The sequence below is a fragment of the Geotrypetes seraphini genome, chromosome 1 (assembly GCF_902459505.1).
Source record: "Geotrypetes seraphini chromosome 1, aGeoSer1.1, whole genome shotgun sequence".
NCBI lineage: Eukaryota > Metazoa > Chordata > Amphibia > Gymnophiona > Dermophiidae > Geotrypetes > Geotrypetes seraphini.
The window spans coordinates 410,499,706-410,524,953 of NC_047084.1; the positions used below are offsets into that span (position 1 = coordinate 410,499,706).

At 44.5% G+C, this 25,248-nt stretch overlaps 1 protein-coding gene across 8 annotated transcripts in view; it reads left to right on the forward strand.

The window, feature by feature from the left end:
- The window catches only part of ZNF462 (zinc finger protein 462), a 475,139-nt gene that overhangs the window by 444,980 nt on the left and 4,911 nt on the right, over positions 1–25,248 (forward strand). For all 8 annotated transcript variants that reach the window (XM_033918568.1, XM_033918594.1, XM_033918576.1 and 5 more), the window contains one exon: positions 1,447–1,576. In XM_033918568.1, coding sequence (XP_033774459.1) covers positions 1,447–1,576 — 130 coding nt within the window. The remainder of the gene's footprint in view (positions 1–1,446; positions 1,577–25,248) is intronic.

Genomic DNA, 25,248 nt, shown 5'->3' on the forward strand with positions numbered 1-25,248 from the left:
GTTGGACTCTGCTGAAGTCGTTGAACCAACGGGTGCCGTAAAGTACGGTACCTATATAGGTGGTATAGAGGAGATAGCAGATGTAGTGGATAGGCAGACTGAATGGGCTATTTAACCTTTATCTGCCATTTTCTTCCTCTCAATATGAGGTGTGAACTATCTTTAAATAATTTCAAAGTTTTGCTGAAAATTTGGCTTTTCAACAAAGCATATAAATTAAAATTTGAGCCAACTTAAGCTTGACTGGCTCATGATTAGTGTTATTTTTCTCCCTTTTTCTCCTAGACTCTTCTGGCTCTTTCCTTATCTACTTCTGCTTTAAGTTTGACTGAGTGCTGTCCTCTTATCATTGTAGTTCTTTTCAACTTTCCATTTTTATTTTATTGTAAACCGCTGAGATCAATTGTGTATTGTCTAGGCAGTATAGCAGATTTTAAATAAACAATAAACTGTTATCTGTGAAATAAGAAATTTAAGCATTATAATATCTGCATGACATACAATTTAACTCTATTAAAAGTCTAAACATTTTCACAGACTCCAACTCCAGTAACCCAAAAATTGCTTTCGACTCCACAACTCTGACTCCGCAGTCCTTGTTTTACTGGCCTATATTGCAGGTGTCTTAAGTTCTATAGTGAATCATGCCTAACGGCACCTAAGTCCCACTCTGTCCCTAACCACACCCACTTAGAAGTAAAGCGCCGTAAGGCATCCTGCTGTAAATGCATTAATGGTGCTTACACTCTAGACGCCTCCCGACGCATACTTTTTCGAGTTTTTAATCAGTTAAACGATGTGGTCAATTACAGCGCCAATTAAAGCAATTAAGTTAAGCAGCGGTAGGGTGCCTACCGATGCCTTATGACGCCGTTTAGGATCCTTTGTATCCAAGACAGGTTTTAAAGTGTGCTGCAAAGTCTATAGGTAAAAATACTTGCACATTTTGTCCCAATGTAGTTTGAATATTTCCTTCAAAAACAACTATCTGGAATAAGAATGTAAGAATAGGCATACTAGATCAGACCAGTGGTCACAGTTGTTGTGAGACCAGTGCCCTTGGATTGATTTGCTTGGATAATCTTTGCTTGCCAGAAGTTTTTGCAAAAGATGTTTCTGTTGACAACATTGTTTTCATAAATTCTGTCAAAAAGCAGTTAAAAAATGTCCAGCTTACAACTGATTGCTTATGTTAAGTTTGCTGCCTCCAGTGAAGTTATATTTCTAAAGTCATGTTGGAATAAATACATTTGCTGAACTAACTTGTCAGCGGCATATGATTCAAGTGTTATTAGGCCAATGAATATGTTCTCTCTGATTGATTTGAAACAGATCTAGCCAATGGAGTGCCTTGAAATTATTTGGCAGACATGTTAAATGTTTTATGTGTTTTGCTTTTGTTTTCCCCTTGAAGAATGCGTCTTTATTTTTATTTTTCTTTTATAGCCATTGTAGAATTTTCACACAGCAGAACTCCTGAACCTCCTATCCCTGAAAAGCGTTACCCGTGTGAATTCTGTGGCAGAACATTCACACATGGCTCTGACTGGGAACGGCATGTACTGAGGCATGGCATGTAAGTTAATGAAAAAATGAGAAGGGAACAACATGTAAACGAGAACAAGGGGAAAGGGATATTGTCTTGGAGAGTCACGTAGGCAAGCACTCAGAGTTGTATCAAAATCACATACCTGGAAGCTGTCAAGACAGAGCTAGACTTGGGCATTAGATATAATGAAAATTGATGGATACAGCGCCGCCGCTATAACATTTAAAATAATAGCGATCGGGGGGGGGGGGGGGGGGGGGAAGGTGCGGGGAAGTCCGGAGCTGCAGGGCCGGCGTTAGAGGGAGTAAGAGTTGATGGTGCTGCAGGGTCCTGCGGGGGGAGGGAGGAAGAAAAAAGAGGAACCGAAGCATGGCAATTTTGGGGGAGCAGGTGTGGGGAAGTCCCGCGATGACTCGTCTGCTGGCTCTGCTCTGGAAGAAGTAAGTTACGTCGGAGGGGGTGGACCCGGCAGACACAATCATTGCGGGACTTTGCCGCAACTCCCTGTGTCTGCCGGGCCCACCCCCTCCAACGTAACTTACTTCTTCCAGAGCAGAGCCAGCAGACGAGTCATCGTGGGCCCTTCCAGCATGCAGCTGCTGAGTCCGCTCTAGAGCAAGTACGTCAGAGTGGGGTGGATTGGCAGCAGGCAGCTACAATCATCGCGGGACCTTGCTGCATGAAGGGAGAGAAAGGAGCAAGACTGCTGGAATGGAAGAGTGGTGGAGGGAAAGAAAGGGGGCAGGGTGGTATGGAAGGGTGGTGCTGATGGAATTGATGTACAGAGAAAGGAGAGAGACATAAGGGGGAAGGATATTGGAGGGAAAGAAAGGGGGAAGATGCTGATTGAAGAGGGGTGGATGGAGGGAGAAAGGGCAGACATTGGATGGTAGTGGGGAACCTATGCTGGATGGAAGTGCAGATGGGAGAGATAAGGGAGCAAATGCCAGAAGGAAATGGGAGGAGAGAAAGAGGGGAGCAGATGCTGGATGATAAGTGGACAGAGAGAGGAGAAGGTACTAGATGGAAGGGTTGGAGAAAGAGGGTATATGATGGAAGGAGGGGATAAATAAAAGGAGGACACATGATGGGGAGAAAAGGATTGAGTTAGGGAAACACTGGAGGGGTGAGGGAAAGAGGTGGCAAGCTTTAGGTAGACAGTAAAAAAGAACATTGATGAGAGAGTAGTAAGAACATAATCTAGACAGATGCAGAAAATAAATTGAAAAGGGAAATGAGGGAAAAAAGGGAAAGGGATTGCAGAGGAGAGGTGTGGGAGAGGGAAGGAGAGGAGAGAGATGCCAGACCAATGGGGGTGAAAGGAGAGATGGAAGGGGGAGGCATACAGTTTCTGGAAGGGGCATAGAAGGAGAGAAGATGCCATATAGGGGAAAAGAGACGGCAGACAGTGGATGGAAGGAAGAGAGTTACAAGAAGATGAGGAAAGCAGAAACCACAGAAGACAAAGGTAGAAAAAAATTTCTATTTATTTATTGCTTTAGGAGACATGTGTCACTGTTTCTGTGAAGCATTGTATGCAGAGTCCAGCTTCTTGCTGGTTCAATTTAACCTTTGTCTATGGGAGGGGTTAGTTTGTGATTACATATTCCATACTAGGCGAAGGTGTGTTCTGTGTGTTCGAAAGACATAGTTTTCTGTTAGGATTGACGGTGTAGGATTGATCTGTGTTGGTCTGGCTTGTTTAGTTTTACAATGGGTGTATTGATGTACTGTTCACTGCAATATGTAAGATGCTGCCTTTTCCTAGGTGACGTGTGACGTGTGGCTTGTTACTAAAAATCATGTTTTTCGTACAGATGGGGGGGGGTGCCAAAAAATGATGGGCCCCGGGTGTTACATATGCTAGGTACACCACTGCATTATGTAAAGATACCAGAAAGCTGGAGAAGCAAAAACTTTAAGTAAATTGTTATTCTTCTAAGTTTTGAGTATTTAACCCTCCCACAATCTCATGGGCACTCATTTCAAGTTTCAAGTTTATTGAGATTTTGATTTAAACGCAATATCAAATATTTTCAATGTGTATAACAAAAATAAATTTTGGGAAATAAATAAAACCATTTGAACAATAAACATACAAACATATCCATAGATGATTAAAAATACATAAGGAGTACAAGGATAAACTACATTTGTTTACAAATGCGTCCTCCGTGCCTGCTCATAAATTTGTGGAATATGTAACTTGTCGCTCATGCATATTTTTTTTTGCACACACCTCATCAATCCTTAGAGGGAACATTGAGTAGTAACCACTGAAATAAAGGAAGAGGGGGAAAAGCTGAATTGGTACAAATTGCCCTGGGGAGGGGAACAGAAAAAAATCTATAAAGCTGGGTGTATTATGCAGATCTGGATGGGGAAAAGAGTTGGATTCATATATGGTAAGAGACATCACCAAGATGGTATGCAAAGCAGAAGGTTTTACCATAGGTAGCTGAAATGCAAACCGTTCTAGTCATTCCTCAAAACAGGGACCCAAAATGGTTTATAGCAAAAAATATAGGTGCTGTATTTTTATGATATATTAATGAAAGCTCCTAATGCAGGTATCTGTCTGGTCCCCTACTCTCACCAGGGAAGTAATAAGCCACAATGCAAAACTAGACATTCCCTCCCAATCATATCAGTTAAACCATATCACACTCAATAAAAATAAATCATAATGAATAAAATAATGACAATAACTGCTAAGAGTGGAAAAGTCCTGGTTGAGGCTTCCTTAGTCTGCTAGCAGAAGAGCCTGCTCGAGGGGAAGCCACATGGATCTGGTATTGACAAATGAATATTGTCATCAACTGTGGTAAGGGAAAATCTAAAGTCTAGTGATCACTGTACAGCAGGGGTGTCCAATGTCGGTCCTCGAGGGCCGCAATCCAGTCGGGTTTTCAGGATTTCCCCAATGAATATGCATGAGATCTATTAGCATACAATGAAAGCAGTGCATGCAAATAGACCTCATGTATATTCATTGGGGAAATCCTGAAAATCCGACTGGACTGCGGCCCTCGAGGACCGACATTGGACATCCCTGCTGTACAGTGTTGATCAGTATTCAACTCTGACCTGAGCTGAAACATACTAAGTCAGATTCTTATAATATAGGAGGGTTGACTTCAAGAGGATTGTGTGGTAGTGCTGAAGAAGCATTACTTAGGTGTCTGTGAATAAATGTATAAAGTGTAATGATTGGCAGCAAAAGGGAGGGAAAAAATTAATACTGTAAATCTTTGTGTCAGACAAGTTAATAAAAGGTAAAAAGAGAAAGATATCAATACAGTTTCCTAAGAAGGCAACAGAAATTGTAAGAATAAAGAATTAAATGTTCCAAAATACAATAAAAAAACAGAGAGAGACAGAGGAACCCATTGAGGATGATTAGAAGAATAGAGGACAAAAGTGAAGAGAAAATTGGTCAAATGATAGAGGACATAATTTCTTCTTCAGATGTAAAAGGGAAAGGTGAATAAACAAAATGAGTGTAGATAAGGCAAAAGAAGAAATTGGGATTTGTGAAGAGGAGGAGCAAAGGGCAGAAAATTTAAAGAACATGAGAATTGCCGCTGCTGGGTCAGACCAGTGGTCCATCGTGCCCAGCAGTCCACTCATGCAGCGGCCCTTAGGCCAAAGACCAGTGCCCTGAGTCTAGCCTTACCTGGCCTTTGACCTAAGGGCCATCGCATGAGCGGACTGCTGGGCACGATGGACCACTGGTCTGACCCAGTAGTGGCAATTCTTATGTTCTTTACATTTTCTGCCCTTTGCTCCTCTTCTTCACAAATCCCAATTTTTTTCTTTTGCCTTATCTACACCCATTTTGTTTATTCACCTTTCCCTTTTACATCTGAAGAAGAAATTATGTCCTCTATCATTTGACCAATTTTCTCTTCACTTTTGTCCTCTGTTCTTCTAATCATCCTCAATGGGTTCCTCTGTTTCTCTTGCAAATTTTGGCAGATAAAGGCCAAATAAGCCATCCAGTCTGCCCATCAACAGCATCTACTATCTCCTCTTTTCCCTAATGTGTCTGTCCCACATTTTCTTGAATTCAGACACAGTCTTTCTCCATCACCTCTATCAGAAGACTATTCCATGCATCTACCACCCATTTTGTAAAAAAGTATTTCTTTAGATTATTCCTGAGCCTATCACATCTTAACCTCATTTTATGTCATCTTACTCTGGATTTTCCTTTCAATTGAAACTTGCCTTATACTTATTTATGCCATAAGAACATAATAATTGCCATACTGGGATAGACCGAAGGTCCATCAAGCCCAGTGTCCTAGGCATATTTCATGTGGACTATTGAACTGTTCTTTTAATAAAGCCTGCATCTTGAACATCATCTTCTCCACAGCGTTTTTGTAACCAGAAGTATGCTAGGCTGTATAGAAAGAGGAATAACCAGCAGAAGAAGGGAGGTGTTGAAGCCCCTATATAGGTCATTGGTGAGGCCGCACTTGGAGTATTGTGTTCAGTTTTAGAGATGAAGAATATAAAAAGACTTGAAGTGGTCCAGAGGAAAGCAACGAAGATGGTAAGGGGTTTGAACCAAAAGAAGTATGAGAGGAGACTGGAAGACCTAAATATGTATATTCTGGAGGAGAGGAGAGACGGGGGAGATATGATACAGACGTTTAAATACTTGAAAGGTATTAATATAGAATCAAATCTATTCTTGAGGAGAGAAAATGGTAAAATTAGAGGGCATAATTTGAGGTTGCAGGGAGAAAGACTAAGGAGCAATGTTAGGAAATTCTTTTTCACGGAGAGGGTGGTAGATGCCTTGAATGCCTTCCCGAGGGAAGTGGTGGTGAAGGAATTCAAATAAGTGTGGGATAAACATAGAGAATCTCTAATTAGAAAACAAAGGATGTAAATTAAATAACTAAGGCTGGTACTGGACAGAATTGCACGGTCTTTGTCCCAAATGTGGTGATTTGGTGTAGGAAGGGCTGGGGAGGGCATCAATGGGAACTCCAGTAACTTGGAACATGAGGATGTTACTGGCCAGACTTTATAGTAGATATCCTACAAACAGGATGGTTGGATAGGCTTGAATGAGCTTGGACAGCAACTTCAGCATTTTGAATCTAAGACAATATCAGGATTTCACAATCTATGATCCTGAAATATCAAAGAAGAAACAAGTTAATTTAATCATGTATTTGTAATGGGTATAACTAATGGGCAGACTGGATGGTTTTTATCTGCCATCACTTACTACGTTACTATAATAGGACATTACCTCCTATGCCATGACGTTCTAATTTCCTCAGAAGTCTTTCAAGAGATACTTTGTCAAATGCCTTTTGAAAATCCAAATACCAGCTCACCTTTATCCATATGTTCTTTCCCCCTTTCAAAGAAATGCAGTAGATTGGTGAGGCAAGATTTCCCTTGACTAAATCCATGTTGGCTTTCTCTCATTAATCCATGCTTCCTCATGTCCTGTCATTTTGTTCTTTATAATTATCTCTACCAATTTGCCTGGCACCAACATCAGATTCGCCAGTCTATAATTTCCTAGATCACCTCCGGAACCTTTTTAAAAAATTAGCATCATGTTGGCAACCTCCAGTCTTACGGTACTATGCTGAATTTTAAAGAAAAATTACCAACAATAGTTCTGCAGATTCATTTATCAATTCTATCAGCATTCTGGGATGTATACCATCTGGTCCGAGCGATTTGCTACTGTTCAATTTGTCAGATTGACCCATTACATCTTCCAGTGTTACAAAGATTGAATTTCTCTGGTTCATCAGAATTGAATACCATTTCTGGCACTGGTAACTTCCCCACATCTTTCTCAGTAAAGACCAAAGCAAAGAATTAATTTAATCTCTCCACTATGGCCTTGTCTTCCCTGCGAGACCTTTTTACCTCTCTGTCATTTAGTGGTCCAACTTATTCTCTTCCTGGCTTCTTAATTTTAATATACCTAAAAAAGATTTTATTGTGTGTTTTTGCTTCATGTACAATCTTCTTTTCAAAGTCTCTCTGCCTTCCTTATTAGCCTTGCATTTGACTTGCCATTCCTTGTGGTGTTTACAATTATTTTCAGTCGGATTTTTCTTCCACTTTCTGAAGGATCTTCTTTTAGCTCTAATTTCTTCCTTCAGCTCATTCGTTAACCACGCTGCCCTTTGGTCTTCCTTCCTCCTTTTTTAATACATGGAATATATCTTGTCTGGGCCTCTAGGATGCTATTATCAAATAGCATCCACGCCTAATGTAAATTTTTGATCTTTGCAGCTACTCCTCTAAGTTTCTTTTTTACCATTCTCATATTATCGTAGTCTCCTTTTTTAAAGTTCAGTGCTATTGGATTGGATTTCCAGTGTGAACTTGTCCTGGGATTATATCAAATCTGATCATGTTATGATCACTGTTATCAAGTGGCCCCAGCACCATTATCTCCCACACCAGTTCATGCACTCCACTAAGAACTAGGTCTAGAATTGCTTCATATCTTGTCAGTTCCTGACCCAGCTGCACCATAAAGCAGTCCTTGATTTCATCAAGGAGTTTTATCTTCCTAGCATGCCCTCATATTATATTTATCCAGCCATTATTGAGGTAGTTGAAATAAAAACTTACACAAAATATGCTGCTCTCTTCTGTCGGGGGGAGAGGGAAGCCAACTTGGCCGTGACCTATCACAGCTCCCACACAAATAAGTGGAGAAAAAAGAGACTTCACATACCATCGAGGAGCAATTCACCAGCATCAGCTGTTACTAAGCATGCTCATGATCATCATAGGTCTCAAAGAAAAAAACTCAACTCATATCAACACAGAGACTGCTATAGTCCCAGGGTCTGTCAGTTGGATCACTGAAAGTACAGATTACAGACCTTTTCTGTTTCCAAACGCTGAGGGACAGAGACTCCTTGGCCACTCACCCAGATGTCGCCCTGTTCATTAAAGGGGCTCTTCGGTACATCCCCCTTTCCCTTCCTGGAATCTTAATACCGTATTGCAGATTCTCAGAAGATCTCCTTACGAGCCCTTACGGAAGGCTTCCCTTCAGGATCTTAATGGCAAAACTGTGTTCTTGGTGATGATTATGTCGGCAAGACGATTCTCCGAGTTGAAAGATCTTTCTTGCAGGGAGTTGTTCCTCAAACTTATGGAAGCAGGACTCTCTTGACACATGGTTCCGTCCTTCTTGCCAAAAGTTGTCTCGGACTTCCACATTAATCAGGACGTCTGCTTGCCCATCTTCCACCCAATGGGGTCGAAGAAAAAGGAGAGGGCGTTGCACTTGCTTGATGTCAAGCAAGTGCTCTCTTCTGGTACCTCAAAGTTGCCAATGAGTTTCACTTCTCAGATCATCTCTATGTTCTAACCAGGCATGCCAAGAAATGGAGGCTGGCATCTAAAGCCTCAATTTCCAGATGGATTAAGATGGCCAATTCATATGTGGTCTGTGGTAAGCCGCTGCTGATTGCATTGAAAGCTCACTTCAAGTTTTATTAAAAATTTGATATTCCGCCTTTATGATTTCTAAGAGGGATAAATATGTCTACATTAAAAAGTCAAAAACTTGGGGACATGGACTAAAACAAAAAACAAAAACTGCAATGATGATGTACAGGACACCAAGGCTTTATTAGACAATCATAAAAAACATAAACAGGGTAGAGGGCTAGAACTACATAGCTTATAGGAAAGAGAGACAATAAGGGGAAGAACAATTGGAGGGGTCCTTTCTGTAAATATTAATCATGAAAGATGAAAAAAAAAGAGAAAGGGTGTAGAATTAAAGCTCAAAAGCGTCTTTAAATAAAAATGTTTTCAATTTTGTTTTGAATTGTTCCAAGGATGGTTCGTCTCATAAATCTGCTGGCATAGCATTCCAGAGCGTGGGAGCTGTAATGGAGAAGATTGATAATGCGTGCTAAGCTGTCGTAAAAATGGGATATGTAGGAGGTGTTGGGCATTAGATCTCAAGGTTCTGGCCTGGGAGTAAGGAATCAGAAGTCTGTTTAAGAATTCTGGAAGATTTGTATTGCATGTTTTAAATGTTAATAGTAGAATTTTATATGTAATTCTGTGTGTCACTGGCAACCAGTGGGCTTTGATTAAAAGTGGAGTGACGTGATCAAATTTTTTTGCATTCTTAATAATCTTTATAGAGATGTCCTGAAAAATTTGTAAGCACCTTAGCTCCTTTTGAGTAATTCCTTTGTAAAGCGCATTATCCCAGGACAAGCAGGCAGCATATTCTCAACATATAGATGACGTCAACCACGGAGCCCCGGTGCAGACAGCTTCACAAGCAGACTTGCTTGAAGAATTTTCAGAAAGTTTGCAACTGCCGCACCACGCATGCGCAAATGCGTTCCCGCCCAACGTAGGGCACGCTTCTCCTCAGCATCTCCTCAGTTCTAAGTTTTCCGCGGAGCCAAGAAGCCCTCGTTTCAAGGTTCTGCTTGAGAGTTAGTTCTAAACTCATGCCTTCTCTCACCGCGGCTCGTGTATTTTCTTTACAGAGTCGCTGTGTTATTTGCGCATTTGATTTTTTTTTAAAGTTAAGTTTTCTTTGTTTTTTTCGATCGTGTCATAGCAGGGCCTACTCCGCGGCCTCAGCCAGTGGGCTTCAATTTTACCGTGGCTATATTTCATTCCATGTCTCGACCGGTCACAGGGTTCAAGAAATGTAGCCAGTGTCAACGCGCGATCTCCATCACTGACCCACATAAGTGGTGTGTACAATATTTAGGACCTGACCATCATCCGGAATCATGCGCCCGCTGTGCTACACTTCAAAATCGAGCCCTTAAACATCGTCGAGTTCATATTGAAAAAATATTTGGGGGGAATGGATCTGCCTTTACCTAAGGCCTTGACCCCGATTCCGACCTCGGCCTCGACTCCATCAAAGTCTTCTACAGGGCCAAAACCTTCAACCTAGAGAGTTGCGCAGGGACAGAAATCCCACCCGTCCCCGCCAAAGTCCCACCCATCCCCACCCGTCCCCGTGAGGAATCCCTCCGTCCCCACCCGTCCCCGTGAGGAATCCCCTCCGTCCCCACCCGTCCCCATGAGGAATCCCCTCCGTCCCCGCCCGTCCCTATAAACTTTTGAAATAGTTATTTCATTTAATTATGCTACTGAATTAAAGGCTCTGGTAGAAACCCATTTACAAATAAGCAAAAAGACTTTATTAATTTGAAAATATTAATTGGGAAGAATACATACTTTTAAACGGGTTTCTACCAGAGCCTCTAATGTTTATAAATTTTTATCAACACAACTAATATACTACTTTATCCTGAAGCAAAAAAAAAAAGAAATAGAATTCTTTTCCTACCTTTGTTGCCTGATTTCTGCTTTCGTCATGTTCTCATTCAATTCCTTCCATCCACTGTCTCTCTTCCTTCTGCATCTTCCATTTGCTCTGTTACTGTGCCTCTCCCTTTCTTCCCCCTTCCAAATTGGTCTGGCACCCATCTTCTTCTCTCCACTCCCCCCATAGTCTGGTATCTCTGTCTTCTTCCCTGCCAGCGTCTTCTCCCCACTCTCTCTTCCCCATTTCCTTTCAGCGTCCTTCTCCCCCCATCTTCCCCATGTCCTGTCAGCGTTCTTCTCCCCCCTCTGTCTTCCACATGTGCTTTCAGTGTCCTTCTCCCCCCTCTGCTTCCCCATGTCCTTTCAGCGTCCTTCTCACTCTCTGTCTTCCCCATGGCCTTTCAGCGTCCTTCTCCACTACCCCCCCGTCTTCCCCATGTCCTTTCAGCGTCCTTCTCCACCCCTTTGTCTTCCCCATGTGCTTTCAGCATCCTTCTCCCCCCTCTGTCTTCCACAAGTGCTTTCAGAGTCCTTCCCCCCCCTTCCCGTCTTCCCCATGGCCTTTCAGCGTCATTCTCCACCCCTTCGTCTTCAGTGCTTTCAGCATCCTTCTCCCCCCTCCTTCTCTACCGCCCCGGGTGCAGCACAGCCAGCCAGGTCCCCTTACTTTTGTGGCGCTTCCCCGACCGACCGACCGATCGACAACAGCCCCGGTCCGACAAACCTCCCTGCCCTTAACCGCGAATCTAAATTACCTTCTTACAGCTGCTGTAAGAAGGTAATTTAGATTTGCGGCTACAGGGCAGGGAGGATTGTCGGACCGGGGCTATTGTCAGTCAGTCGGGGAAGTGCTACAAAAGTAAGGGGACCTGGCCGGCTGTGCTGCAACTGGGGCGGACCGCCCCCCTCCCTTGGTAGCCACTCACTCGAACCGCAAGGCTACTCTCCTTCTCCTTACTTGCCCTGTCTGCAGCACAGAGCCGAATGGAAGTCTTCCCGACGTCAGCGCTGACGTCGGAGGGAGGGAGGGCTTTGTTTAAGTCCTCCCTCCCCTCCGACGTAAGCGCTGACGTCGGGAAGACTTCCGTTCGGTTCTGTGCTGCAAGCAGAGCAGGTAGAGAGAAGAAGAGCCGCGCGACTGAGTACATCCAGCCCCGCAGGAACCCCGTGACCCTCGAAGGTGTCCCCACAAGATCCCCGCGACCCTAGGGGGCGTCCCCTCGGGATCTCCATGACCTGAAGGGGGAACCCGCGGGATTCCCGTCGTCCCCGTTCCCGTGCAGCTCTCTACTTCAACCTCGACCTCGCTCAAACCTTCCTCGATGGGGAAGTCTTCGGGGAAATTAGCTAAATCTTCTCCCGAGACATCCGTTATCCTCAGTGTTTCTGTCAGATAAGATAGCTAAGCCAACCCCTGCAGACATGCCACCCTTAGAACCGGTGGGTCCAAGGCTACCCAGGAAATGTGTCTCAAAATCATAGAAACATAGAAAGATGACGGCAGAAAAGGGCTATAGCCCATCAAGTCTGCCCACTCTACTGTCCCACCCCATTAAGTCAGAGTGCTGCTCGACCCACGTAGAGATCCCACGTGGATGTCCCATTTATTCTTAAAGTCGAGCACGCTAGTGGCCTCGATCACCTGCACCGGTAGTTTGTTCCAGTGATCCACCACCCTTTCTGTAAAGAAATACTTCCTGGTGTCACCACCAAATCTCCCTCCTCTGAGTTTGAGCGGGTGCCCCCTTGTGACTGAAGGTCCCCTAGGAAAGAATATGTCGTTTTCCACCTCGACACGACCTGTGACGTACTTAAATGTCTCAATCATGTCACCCCTCTCCCTGTGCTCCTCTAGAGAGTAGAGCTGTAACTTGCTCAGCCTTTCCTCGTATGAGAGACCCTTGAGTCCGGAGACCATCCTAGTGGCCATTCGCTGGACTGACTCAGCTCGAAGTACATCTTTACGGTAATGTGGCCTCCAGAATTGCACACAGTACTCCAGATGAGGTCTCACCATGGTTCTGTACAGTGGCATTATGACTTCAGGTTTACGGCTGACGAAGCTTCTGTTGATACATCCCATCATCCGCCTTGCCTTGGATGAGGTCTTCTCTACTTGTTTGGCAGCCTTCATGTCTGCACTGATGATTACTCCCAAGTCCCGTTCTTCTGAGGTTGTAGCTAGTGTTTCTCCATTCAAGGTGTATGTTCTGCATGGATTTCTGCTGCCGAGATGCATCACCTTACACTTCTTTGCGTTGAAGCCCAGCTGCCCTGTCGAGGACCAGTTTTCCAACTTGATCAGATCCTGCGCCATACCATCCGTGACGCAGGATCTGATCAAGTTAGAAAACTGGTCCTCAACATGGCAGCTGGGCTTCAAAATCAAGGCAACACTCTTCTTTGAGGTCATCTTCGGAGTCCATAGCCACACCAGTTGTACCAGATGCAGTGGTCTCGGTGTCAGCTTTGCAGAATATGTTGGAAACTATTCTGCATCAGGAGTTTGGTAACATGCTTGCCAAATTGTCTCCTGCCTCAACTCTGCTTCCTGCAGTCCAGCCTGAGCGCTCAGCAGTAATACAAGGAGTCGAGTCCTTGAGAGTGCCTCGAGATCATTCTATACACTCTAAACAAGTAGTTGAGTCCTTAAGAGTGCCTTGAGATAACTTTACACAAGGAGCTGAGTCCTTTTCAGGGTCTCGACGTCATTCTCCGACATCCAATCCTACCTCTTCACATAAGGCGTTGCCCTTTTCGAGGCACAGGACGAGGACTCCTCGACATTCATCTTCAAGGCTGGATCCGACTCAATCACCGGACCGTGATTTGAGCCCACATCATGTGTCAAGGCATTTTTCGAAACCCAGGTCATCCTCTCAAGACAAGTCTTGTTTATCGAGGCATTGAGAGTCTTTGAGACCACCAACTCTTGTCGAGGAGATCTGTTGCAGAGCCTTACCATTCTCGTCAGTCGAGGTCTTCTTCACATTCCAGAAGTGAGTGTTCGTCTTCATCTTTGCCTATGGATTCAGATCTCAGGTATCAATACTCCAGAGAGGCTTCACCTTCGTTCTCTGCTGTGAAAGGAACCTCGAAGAGCTCTCATTCACCTTCTCCTCAATGAGGTCATACCTCTTCAGATCTGGTGTCCTCTACAAAATTTCTATGCCAAATGAGTAAGGATCTTAACATCACTTTGGAATCTGACTCAAAATACTCTAAGGAGTATTTGGAAGAACTGGGTATGTCTCATCCTCCTAGGGATTCTCTCAAATTACCCATGAATGGCATTCTCAAAATTTCAAAAGAAATCTTGATACACCATATTCCCTTCCCATTGTGCCAGCAAAGATGGAATCTCAATATAAGATGGTCCATTGTAAGTGATTTGAGAAGCCTCAATTATCCCATCAATCTCTTTTCGTAGAGTCTTCTTTAAAAAGAACCAATCCTGCCAAAGTTTATGCCACCATCCCTCCTGGCCGAGAGGGCAGGACAATGGACAAGTTTGGTCATTGGCTGTATCAAAATTCGATAATGACAAACCGAATTTTGAACTATAACTTTGTCTTTACTTCTTATCTGAAGCATTTGGTCAACGCCATGCCTGATTTTTTTTCAAGTATCTTCCTCAACATCGACTTCCAGAGTTCCAACACATGCATCACACTCTGGGTCAACTTCGCATGCATATGGTTCAAGCTGCATATGATGCATTTGAAATGTCCTCTAGAGTCACTGCATTCTCGGTGGTGATGCGCCGTCTGGCCTGGCTCCACACCGTAGATATGGACCAGGGCAATGAGTTGTTTGATGACTCTATTGAGGCAGCTACAAAGCACTTATCTGAGCATGAGAAGTCGTTTGCTTCCATAATCAGGCCAAAGCCTTCCACCACTAAAGGTTATAGGCCTCCTCCATCTTACCAGAGGCGTTTTCCTCAAAAGCCAGCATCTTATTCAAGACCGTCTCCTAAGAAACAGTAGCGGCAGAATAAACCTCAGACCCCTGCTGCACCCAAGGCCTCTCAGTCTTTTTGACCATCTAACACAGAGCATAACCTCAGTTGTTCTGCCTCTGTCCTCTCCCCTCCCCTCCCCATTGGGGGGGTCATCTCCATCATTTTTACCAACGATGGGAACTAAATTACATTCGACCTCTGGGTCCTCACGATCATCAGAGAAGGTTACTCTCTTCACTTCATCCAGGTTCCACCAGATCTTTCCCCAATAGAGTATTCTCCCAATCTGTTGCAGACCACCCTTCTTCTTCAGGAAGCCCAAGCTCTACTTCATCTCCGTGCCATCGAGACAGTTCCTCCGGAACAGCAGAGCACGGGATTTTACTCCCGTTATTTCCTTGTCCGAGCTCTCAACAAATTTCTTGTCAGAGAAAAATTTTGGATGCTGTCTCTAGCATCCTTGTATCCCCTTCTAGATCACAACAATTGGTTGTGCTCTCTGGATCACAAAGAGGCTTACCCTCACATTCCCATTCATCCAGCCTCTCGCTAATTTCTCAGATTTTGGGTGGGAACTCATCATTTTCAATACACATTGCTACCTTTCGGCCTGGCATCATCTCCCAGAGTTTTCACCAAATACCTGGTGGTGGTAGCTGCAGCTTTTCGCAGCCATGGTCTTCAGGTTTTCATGTACCTAGACTGGCTCATCAAAGATGCAACATCTTAGGGGGTTATTGCAGCAACCCAATAGACTATTTGGTTACTCCGGAGTTTGGGGTTCGAAATCAACTTTCCAAACTCCCAGCTACAGCCCTCTCAGACTCTACAGTTCATCGGAACTGTACTGCACACTATGCAACTCAGTGCATTCCTTCCTCTACAACGTCAGGATGCTCTCATTCAGCTTTGTCAACAAGTGTCATCCCTCACTTCACTCTCAGCGAGACACATGATGGTTCTGCTAAGTCACATGTCCTCTATAGTTCATGTGACTCCTTTTGCCAGACTTCACCTCAGAATTCCTCAGTAGACCCTGGCATCTCAGTAGGCGCAGGCTTTCAACCCACTCTCTTAGCACATTACTGTGACTCCTTCATTCAAATAGTCTCTTCACTGGTGGATGCTCTCTTCCAATCTCTCCAGAGGTTTGCTGTTTCAAACGCCTCCTCATCAGAAGGTCCTCATGACAGATTCCTCGACCTACGCTTGGGGGGCTCATTTCCATGGTCTCTGTACTCAAGGGCATTGGTCCAGCACAGATCGGCGGTGTCACATAAATCTGTTGGAACTCAGAGCAATCTTCAATGCTCTCAAAGCTTTTCAGCATCTTCTTCACAATCAAGTCCTTATTTATATAGACAATCAAGTCACCCTGTACTATATCAACAAGCAAGGAGGAGCAGGATCTCTTCCCCTTTGCCAGGAGGCTCAGAAGGTTTGGAATTGGGCAATTCCTCACAACATCTTTCTGAAAGCCATCTATATTCAAGGAGAGAAAAACTTTTTAGCGGACATATTGAGTCATCTTCTACAGCCTCACGAATGGACACTCAATTTGTCACCTCTCCACATTTTTTCTCAGTGGGGAACTCCTCAGATAGATCTCTTTGCATCTCCCCACAACAACAAACTGCCTCAGTTTTGCTCCAGGATACACTCTCCTCATTGCCTCAAGGCAGATGCTTTTCTTCTGGAATGGACGAGCAGATTCCTATATGCGTTTCCTCCATTCCATTCCCATTCTCAAGACACTCATCAAACTCAAACAGAAACATGCCACCATGATTCTGATAGCTCCTCGGTGGCCCAGACAACCTTGGTTCTCCCATCTACTTCAACTCAGCAGCAGGGAGCCACTACTTCTACCAGTTTTTCCATCTCTGCTTACACAGAGTCAGGGTTCTCTACTTCATCCCAGCCTGTAGCTTGGTACCTTTCAACATAACTGCCAATCTACAGTTCTCTCAATCTGTCAAGGACATTTTAGAGGCTTCCAGGAAGCCTACCACTAGGCAATGTTACAACCAGAAATGACTAGGTTTTCTGCTTGGTGCCCTCTTCATCACAAGGAGCCTCAATCTACCTCCTTAGTACCATGGAACTGATTTGTTTATGATATGTTAATTTGTTATCTAGTATGACCCCCAGAAGTTTTATTGATGATGTTTCTTGAAATGGTGTGGAATTGAGACCTATTGGGGAATTAAGTTGAACACCGTCTTTGCAGGGGGAACAGCATTGCAGTTGATCTGGAGATATTTAAAGCCATCAGAGGAGTTGCTGCCTCATGAGCGGAGACCAGGGCTGTCTCACCCAAGGAGATCTAGACCAGTGGTTCCCAACCCTGTCCTGGAGGACCACCAGGCCAGTCGGGTTTTCAGGATAGTCCTAATGAATATGAATGAGAGAGATCAGCATATAATGGATGTGCCAGGCATGCAAATCTGCTCCATGCTTATTCATTAGGGCTATCCTGAAAACCTGACTGGCCTGGTGGTCCTCCAGGACAGGGTTGGGAACCACTGATCTAGACCAGTGTTTTTCAACCTTTTTTGGGCAAAGGCACACTTGTTTCATGAAAAAAATCACGAGGCACACCACCATTAGAAAATGTTAAAAAATTTAACTCTGTGCCTATATTGACTATATATAAAGTAATTCTCTTGAATAGGAATCAAATAAACACAAAGAAAGTATTTTATAATTACTTTATTATGAAATATTAAGTAAACAGAATAGTGAAAAATTATAAAATACTTTATTCAGTGCGAAACCTGGGCCTGTTTGGCTGAACACAAAGCTGATATTCTGGCTGGAATCGAAGAAAGACACACATGTAGCTCTTCGTCAACAGCTCTCAGTCTCTCTCTGTATTTGGTTTTTATAGCATACAAAAATAGACAAATATACCCTCCATCCTTTTTATTAAACCACAATAGCAGTTTTTAGCGCAGGGAGCTGCGCTGAATGCCCAGCGCTGCTCTTGACGCTCATAGGCTCCCTGCGCTAAAAACCACTATTGCGGTTTAGTAAAAGGTAACCATATTGTAAAATATAGACAGCAGATATAAATTCAGAACTGTGCATAGTAAGTGAAGGGAAGTTTTCATCTCTGGGAATTTACCCAGTTAACTATTAAGTTATTTGGGCAAATTCCTTTGAAAACTGTGGTAATACTGCCTCCACTTTGCTAAATTTAAAATAAAATCATTTTTCCTACCTTGTCTGGTGATTTCTGGTTGCACTTTCTTCTTCTGACTGTGCATCCAATCTTTCTTCCCTTCTATCAGCCTGTATGCTTTCTCTCCTCCACACCTCATTCCCTCCCCCAACTTTTTCTTCCTCTCTCCCTGACCTTTCTTTCTTTTTTTTTGTTTCTCTTCTTTCCTTCTGTTTCCCTGCCTGCCCCCTTTCTTTCTTTCTCCCTGCCATTCCCCAAGCCACTGCCGCTGCCATCGGGGAACAGGACCCACCAATGGATAACAGGCCCCAAAGCCAACGCTGACGCATGCTCTCCCTGACGTCAATTCTGCAATCGGAGAGGAAGTTCCGCCCAGCCAGGCAGCGATTGGCTGGCCCGAACTTCCTCTCCGACTGCAGAATTGACGTCAGGGAGAAGAAGACTTATCGGCTTGATAGATTAGATCGCCAAGACAAAGTGAGTCCTGGGTGATCGACTCACTTTGCCTTGGCGAGCTACTGGCGCCCTTGCCTCGGGCCCCCTGTCAGCTCCAGGCCCCTGAATGCAGGACTGGTAGTACTGCCCTGATGGCGGCCCTGCGGCACACCAGGCAACATCTCGCGGCACACTAGTGTGCCGCGGAACAGCGGTTGAAAAACACTGATCTAGACCATAGTAGTCAGGAAATATGCTGCTTTTAGGTCCTTCATTTGAAGTCAGGCTCAGTAGGCCCGCCCTAGACTCAGGGGATTGCTTTGGTACGTCCCTAAGGTTCAGAATCACTAGACACGCTGCACTAGAAAGAAAGATTAGGTTCTTACCTTGATAATCTGCTTTCTTATAGATAAATCTAGTGGTCCTGAAGCCCAAAGAAACACTTTTACAAGTGTATTGTCTGCTTCAAGTTTCTGCTGGATAGTGGGACATGTGAGTTGCTATGAGCTCTATATAAAATTAGTGCTGGTTGCACACCTTTTTCTATCTGTTTTAGAACATCTACTTGAATGTTATAATATTTATTGATAATGTTTTTTACAGAGCAAAGCAGAATTGTACTGTCAGGGATTTTCCCCTGTTTCCCTTCTTCTGGTTATGTCTTTCATTACAGTTTTACTTGATTGTTTTTGTATGAACTGAGGAGGCAGGAGCCACTCCCTGCTGGGAAGGAGGCAGAGTTGAAAAGATGATCGACAGTTTTCTACAATCAATTTGCGGGTATAGATGCAAAACCTACGGTTCAGGACCACTAGACACATCTACAAGAAAGAAGATTATCGAGATAAGAACCTAATCTTTCTTTAGCATAATCCCTTGCCCAGCAGCAAATATCTCCCTGGGAAAGCCTTCTACTGTTCTTACAGTCTAGTATCAGTAAACCTGTTATACAAATAAAGTAAATTAATTAGAATACAAAGGGGCTCATTTTCAAAAAAGAAAAATGTCCAAAAAGTTGCATAAACGGGCAGATGGATGTTTTTCTCACCAAACCCTTCCAATTCACTATTTGTGAAGCCTATTTTCTAGATAAGTTGATCAGTAGTTCATCTAAATCTCAAGGGGGCATATTAGAGGCTTGATGTGGGTGGGACTAGGGCAGGCTTATGAATTGGACGCTTTTCTGTCATAATCAGGGTACAATTTAGATATCTGGGGCTAGACCTGTTTTTAAATATGAATAAGTGCCAAAAAGTTTCCAAAACTGACCAAATGATCACTGGAGGGATGAAGGCAAAACCCACCCGCTACATTTCCTCAGTGGTCACTTAAAGATGTGAATGAAATAGTACATACCTGCCTATATATTAGCTAAGGCCAGTACTAGTAGAGCAGCAAGCAGGTTACTGGAGTAGCCTAGTGGATAGTGTAGTGAACTATACAGATGGGGGACTCAGGCCCATGTCCCACTCTAACTGCTACATTTATGGTGAAATCTGTGAGCCTTCCAATATCCATCCAAATCCCACTGAACCTACATATAGGTGACACCTGCAGGCTTAAGGGCTATTGGTGTGGGGTGCAGTTGGGTCCAATAGGTTTTGGGTGGGTTTTGGAAGGCTCACCACACAATATCTAATGCACAATATATGAGTCGCTCTATGTCTAAGTTCAAGGCAATGTATAATTCAAGTGATAACACAAAATCCATAGAAGACAGAGGGAAATACAAAAGAATAGAGGTTTGTTTTTTTTACAAGGGAAGTATTGAGTAAACATTAAAAGTACAGTTTATATTGATTTAAGTTATGATGTTCATTAATGCTGAATAAACTACCAATTGTCAATGGAGTATATTGTCTCAAAGAGAAGTTTTTAGCTTCTTTCAAAATTTGAGATAACAGGGTTCCGCTTTGATGTAAGTAATAAGTGTATTAAATAAGCAATTTTATTTAATTCCTTTTGGTGATGGAAGGATCAGAAGTTTTTTGATGTTTCTGGCTGAAGTGGACCACGAATTGATGAAAAAGGTTTATGAAAGGATCAGCTGAGCTCACATATAAGATGTGGTACATTATGCTGCTGAAATAGAATGATATGGATTCAAATTTTTTTCAGTTTGAAGATTAGTCATATTGCAGTGTTTTGAATTAGCTAGCATTTGTGTCAATATTGCAAAGTGATGATTATGGAAGTAAGGTCTGATCAATCTGAGTTGGCTCATGTTATAGAAGGTTTTTCTCCATAAGTTGGAGATTTGTTCATAGGAAAGGGAAGAGTCCAATGTGACTCCGAGTATTTTGGAAATTTTGTCAATATCCAGTTTGGTTCCTGAGGGCAGGGTGATGATAGCTGTAGGGACTGTTTGCAGGGAACTGTGAAACCATAGTACTTTAGTTTTCACTTTGTTCAATTTGAGGCTTTTTTAGCCTTGCCCATGTATGTATCTTGTCTATGCTATTGGCAATTCTCTGGGAGGTGTTACTGGAGTTATACTCAGTTGGGATGAGAAGGAGTGTGTTGTTTGTGTATGATAATATTGAAGGTAATATTGTTTAGGGAACTCATGAATAGGTTGTAGAGTGTTAGACGGGGGATCCCTGAGGAACACTACAGAATGCTTGCCAGCTTTGTGATAATACCTCATCTTTCCAGACAAGGTAATTCCTGTTCTGTAGGAAGTCTTTGAACCAGTTGAATACTGTGCCCATGATGCCTATATCATTGAGTTTGGTTAGGAGTAAATGTTGGTTGTCAAAATCGAATGCGGCTGAATATCATATTGGAATAGGACAGATTGATGTACTTTGCTTAGTGCTTGTTTGATTTTGGTAAAGGTTAGCAGAAGCTGTTCTGTGCTGTAAGGGGATTATGCTGAGATGTTTTATGTGTTTTATGCTGGGCCTTTTTATGTGAAGTTCGCTGCCATTCCCCCTAAGGTACCCCACTGCTTTGCAGGGATGTCTGTGTGGCCTGACTACTAAAAATGCTGGCTCTTCCTACATCCCAATGGCTTATTTTGTGCGTTTTTCTTTTGTTTGTGTTTTTTTGATAATGGTTCAAAAAGATAGACGCACTTCTGAAAAATGGTTATTCTTTAGCAACTCTCCAGACCAGCATCTAATCTTACAAGCGGGTTATATCTCATCATGACCAGCAGGTGGAGACTGAGACAAAACTTTGGAACTGTACATATCATGTGACCCCTCCTAATTACTTCAGTCTTCTCTCAGTCTCCAGCAGGTGTGGTGAACTGTATCCATCTCCCTTGGTAGGGCTGTTGGAATTTGTTTAGGACTTTTTGTCCCTTTTTGTTGCCAGACTGAGCTTGGGTAGATCCTGTTTGGGGGTCCGTCCGCCCTCTGGTGTCAAACCTGGTCAGTCGTGAGCTGGGTCCAAACATTTTTCTAGAGGTGCCTCAACAGTAAGTCTAACCCCCTGGTTGTACGTCATACTGTTTAGAAAGCCAAGTGAAGTCTGTTTGTGAAAAAAAACAAAAAGTCCTGAGGTAGTGCTGGTCTGAAGAGTTGCTTTCCCTTTAAATATGCTGTAAATTACTGTATTTTTCAACTAACTTTTCTTCTAGCTAAGTCGCGTATGGACCAGTTAAGCACTTCTCAGGGGAAGAGGTGCACAATTTGGTACAGATACGAGGCACTCATGGCCGGCCTGAAAACAGCTGATCGGGCCGTTGCAGTGGAGGAGCCTCGTAAGCAGCGGGTACTGGTGTCCAGGGCTTCCCGCCGCAAGTGGCTCGCAAACCGGCAGCAGTTGGCAGGGAAGCCCGGTCTTCCTCTGCTGCACACGGAGGGATTTCCTCAGCCACCGATGGTGTGGCTGGAGATTTCCTATCAGCTGTTTTTTCTCTCAGCTGATGCCGGCGTTTGCCTGCTTTAGTGGCTGGGACAATTCAGCCTTCTCAGCCGCTTCAGGCCCTGGAGGGGGGTTTTTTTGGCGCGTTTTTTGCCATTTTTATTCAGATATCCCCTCCATCTTGTATTTAGCCTCAGGTACCTTCTCCCTGTTTTGACATAACAGGGACAGGTTTCAGTTGGGTCCCCTGCTGGGGCAGGGAGTCCCATGGGGCCGCCGGGGGGGGTTTCCCCCCTCATTTTCTTTTTGCTTTGTCCTCATTTTCTTTTTGCTTTGTGTAAAGCATATTTTGGCAGCCACGGGTCCTGCTTGGATCTCGGGGAGGGGGGGGAGTTTGTTCTCTCTGTGCCCCCTGCTGTTTGGACCCCTTAATTCTCTTTGCGTCCCTATACCTTCTTCCTCGTCCAGGCACCCACGTATGGCCTCGGTCAAGGACTTGTCTGAGGAGAATTTTATCTAATGCTTGAGGGAGACCTCCAGGATCCTCTCGAGATGACGGCTGCTGGTATTGGGACTTAGGGCTCCTTTTACTAAGCTGCAATAGCGGTTTTAGCACAAGCTAGACCCTAACGTTCTCTGCGTGCGCTAAAAACGCTATCGCAGCTTAGTAAAAGGAGCCCTTAATTTTTTTTTCTATCTAGCAGCAAGTAGGCGTTCATGGTGCGCCTTTTTCAGAGGGACAAGCTCTCAGATGTGATTCAGCAGATTTCCTTGGTGTTGCGCTTTGAGGAGACGCCGCCTGAGATCCTGAGTGTGTAGGACCCTCTTCTTTGGGGGATCTCCTCAGCTTCCCACTCTTGTCTGAAACATCCGGTTTTTCTGGATATTATCCTGGCATAGTAGACTTTTCCGGAGGCATCTTTTCGGTTTGTGCGCTCCTTGGCTTGTTTGTATCCCATCCCAGTGGGGGATAGGGCTACCTTAAAGTCACCAGTGGTGGACGTGGTGGTCTCAGCTATAGCTATGTGGCATATTTTGCCCATCGAGGGCAGTTCTGTCTTACGGGACTCTGAGGAGCGTAAGTTGGAGACATTCTTAAACTGAATTTTGATATGTCTGCCTTTGGGGTCCAGGCAGCTATTTCTGCGGGACTGGTGGCTCGGGCCATGTTTCGGTGGGCCGAGGGGTCCTTGACAGTGAGTTTGATGGTCAGGAGGTGACAGAGATTGAGATGACTGCCTCTTTTCTCTCAGACGTCCTCTATGATTTCTTGCAGATATCTGCCAAATCCATAGCTGCACGTCGGACCTTCTAGCTTTGGGCTTGGTATACGGATGCGATGCCCAACATTAAACTCACTAAATTTTCTTTTTCAAGGTTCCTTGTTGTTTACAGAGGTTTTGGACAACTTAGTTCAAACTCTGATGGACTCTAAAGTGCCCTGCCTGCCTGAAGACCGTGCTTGCCAAGCTGTTCGAGGTGGCACTGCTCGGTGGTGTCTGTGAGATTTCCGCAGGTACCACCCTGGGCATCGGACTGCTCCCTACCCAACCTCTGATTTTGCCCTGGATCGTTTCTTTAAGCGAAGGCAGTTCTGTCAGGGGGCCCGTCAGGGGGTTGGGAATCCCTCCACCGGTTCTCCCGCTGTCTGTTTTGCCCAATGACTCTGTGCCCGCACCCCCTCTGATTCTGGTGGGTGCTCAGCTGGAGGTGATTTGACACGGTTTCTGCTCTGCAGTTGGCCCACTCCCTGCCAGATCATTTTCTAGCTTCTCCTTGTCAGGCAGCGTGGAAGAAGCAGGTTTTTCGCCAGACCCTTCAAAGATTGCTAGATCTCTAAGCTGTTGTTCTGGTTCCCCTCATGAGTGTGGTACCATCAGGTACTCGATTTACTTTGTGGTGCCCAAATTACAGGGGTCCTTTCGGCCCATCTTAATTTTGAAGGGGGCTCTCAGAGTTCCATTTTTTCGCAGAGAAACACTGCGATCTGTGATTCTGGTGGATCAGTTGGGGGATTATTTAACCTCTCTCGGTCTGTCGGAGGCCTACATGTATGTTCCAATTTGGGCCTGTCATCAGCGCTTCCTTCGCTTTGTGATCTTGAGTCAGCACTATCAGTTGTGTGTTCTTCCTTTTGGTCTGGCCACAGTTCCACGGATGTTCACCAAGGTTATGGTGGTCATCGCGCCGGCCTAGTGGACAGAGGGCATTCTGGTGCATCCCTACCTGGACGACTGGTTGATTCGGGCAAAGTTGTCTCAGTAGAGCACCCAGGTCATGGCTCAGGTGATGGAGTTTCTGCAGTCTCTGGGATGGGTGGTCAATCTTTCCAAGAGTCGGTTGGCCACATCGCCGGGAGTACCTTGGGGTTCTGTTTGACACCTCCTTGGGGAAGGTCTTCCTCCCAGAGGCCCGGGTAAGCAAATTGCAATCTCTGATTCGCCTGCTTATGGCGTCCCGGTGTTTTCAAGCGCAGGATTTCCTCCAAGTCTTCGGGTCGATGGCAGCTCACATGCATATTCTCCGGTATGCTCTGCTTCGGAGGTGGTCGCCCCAGAGGCACAATCTGGATTTCCCTGTTCCTCTGAGGGGCTTGGCATGCTTCAGTCTTCGTTGGTGGCTCCAGACCTCCCATATTGTTCAAGGGATGAGTCTGGATCATCTACAGTGAATGGTGCTTCTCACAGATGCCAGTCTCCTCAGTTGGGGAGCTCATTGTCTAGGTTACTCAGCTCAGGGTACCTGGTCCACGGAGGAGGTGTCCTGGTTGATCAATGTTCTGGAGAACAGAACTGTCTGGCACTGTTAGCCTTCCGCTCCTTCTTGATGGGCACGTCAGTCAGGGTTCTGTCAGACAATGCCAAGGCGGTGGCCTATGTCAATCGTCAGGGGGGCACCAAGAGCACTCAGGTGTCGCAGGATGCGGCTCTGCTCACGGTCTGGACAGTCTCATCTTCAGGACATCTCGGCCTCCCACAT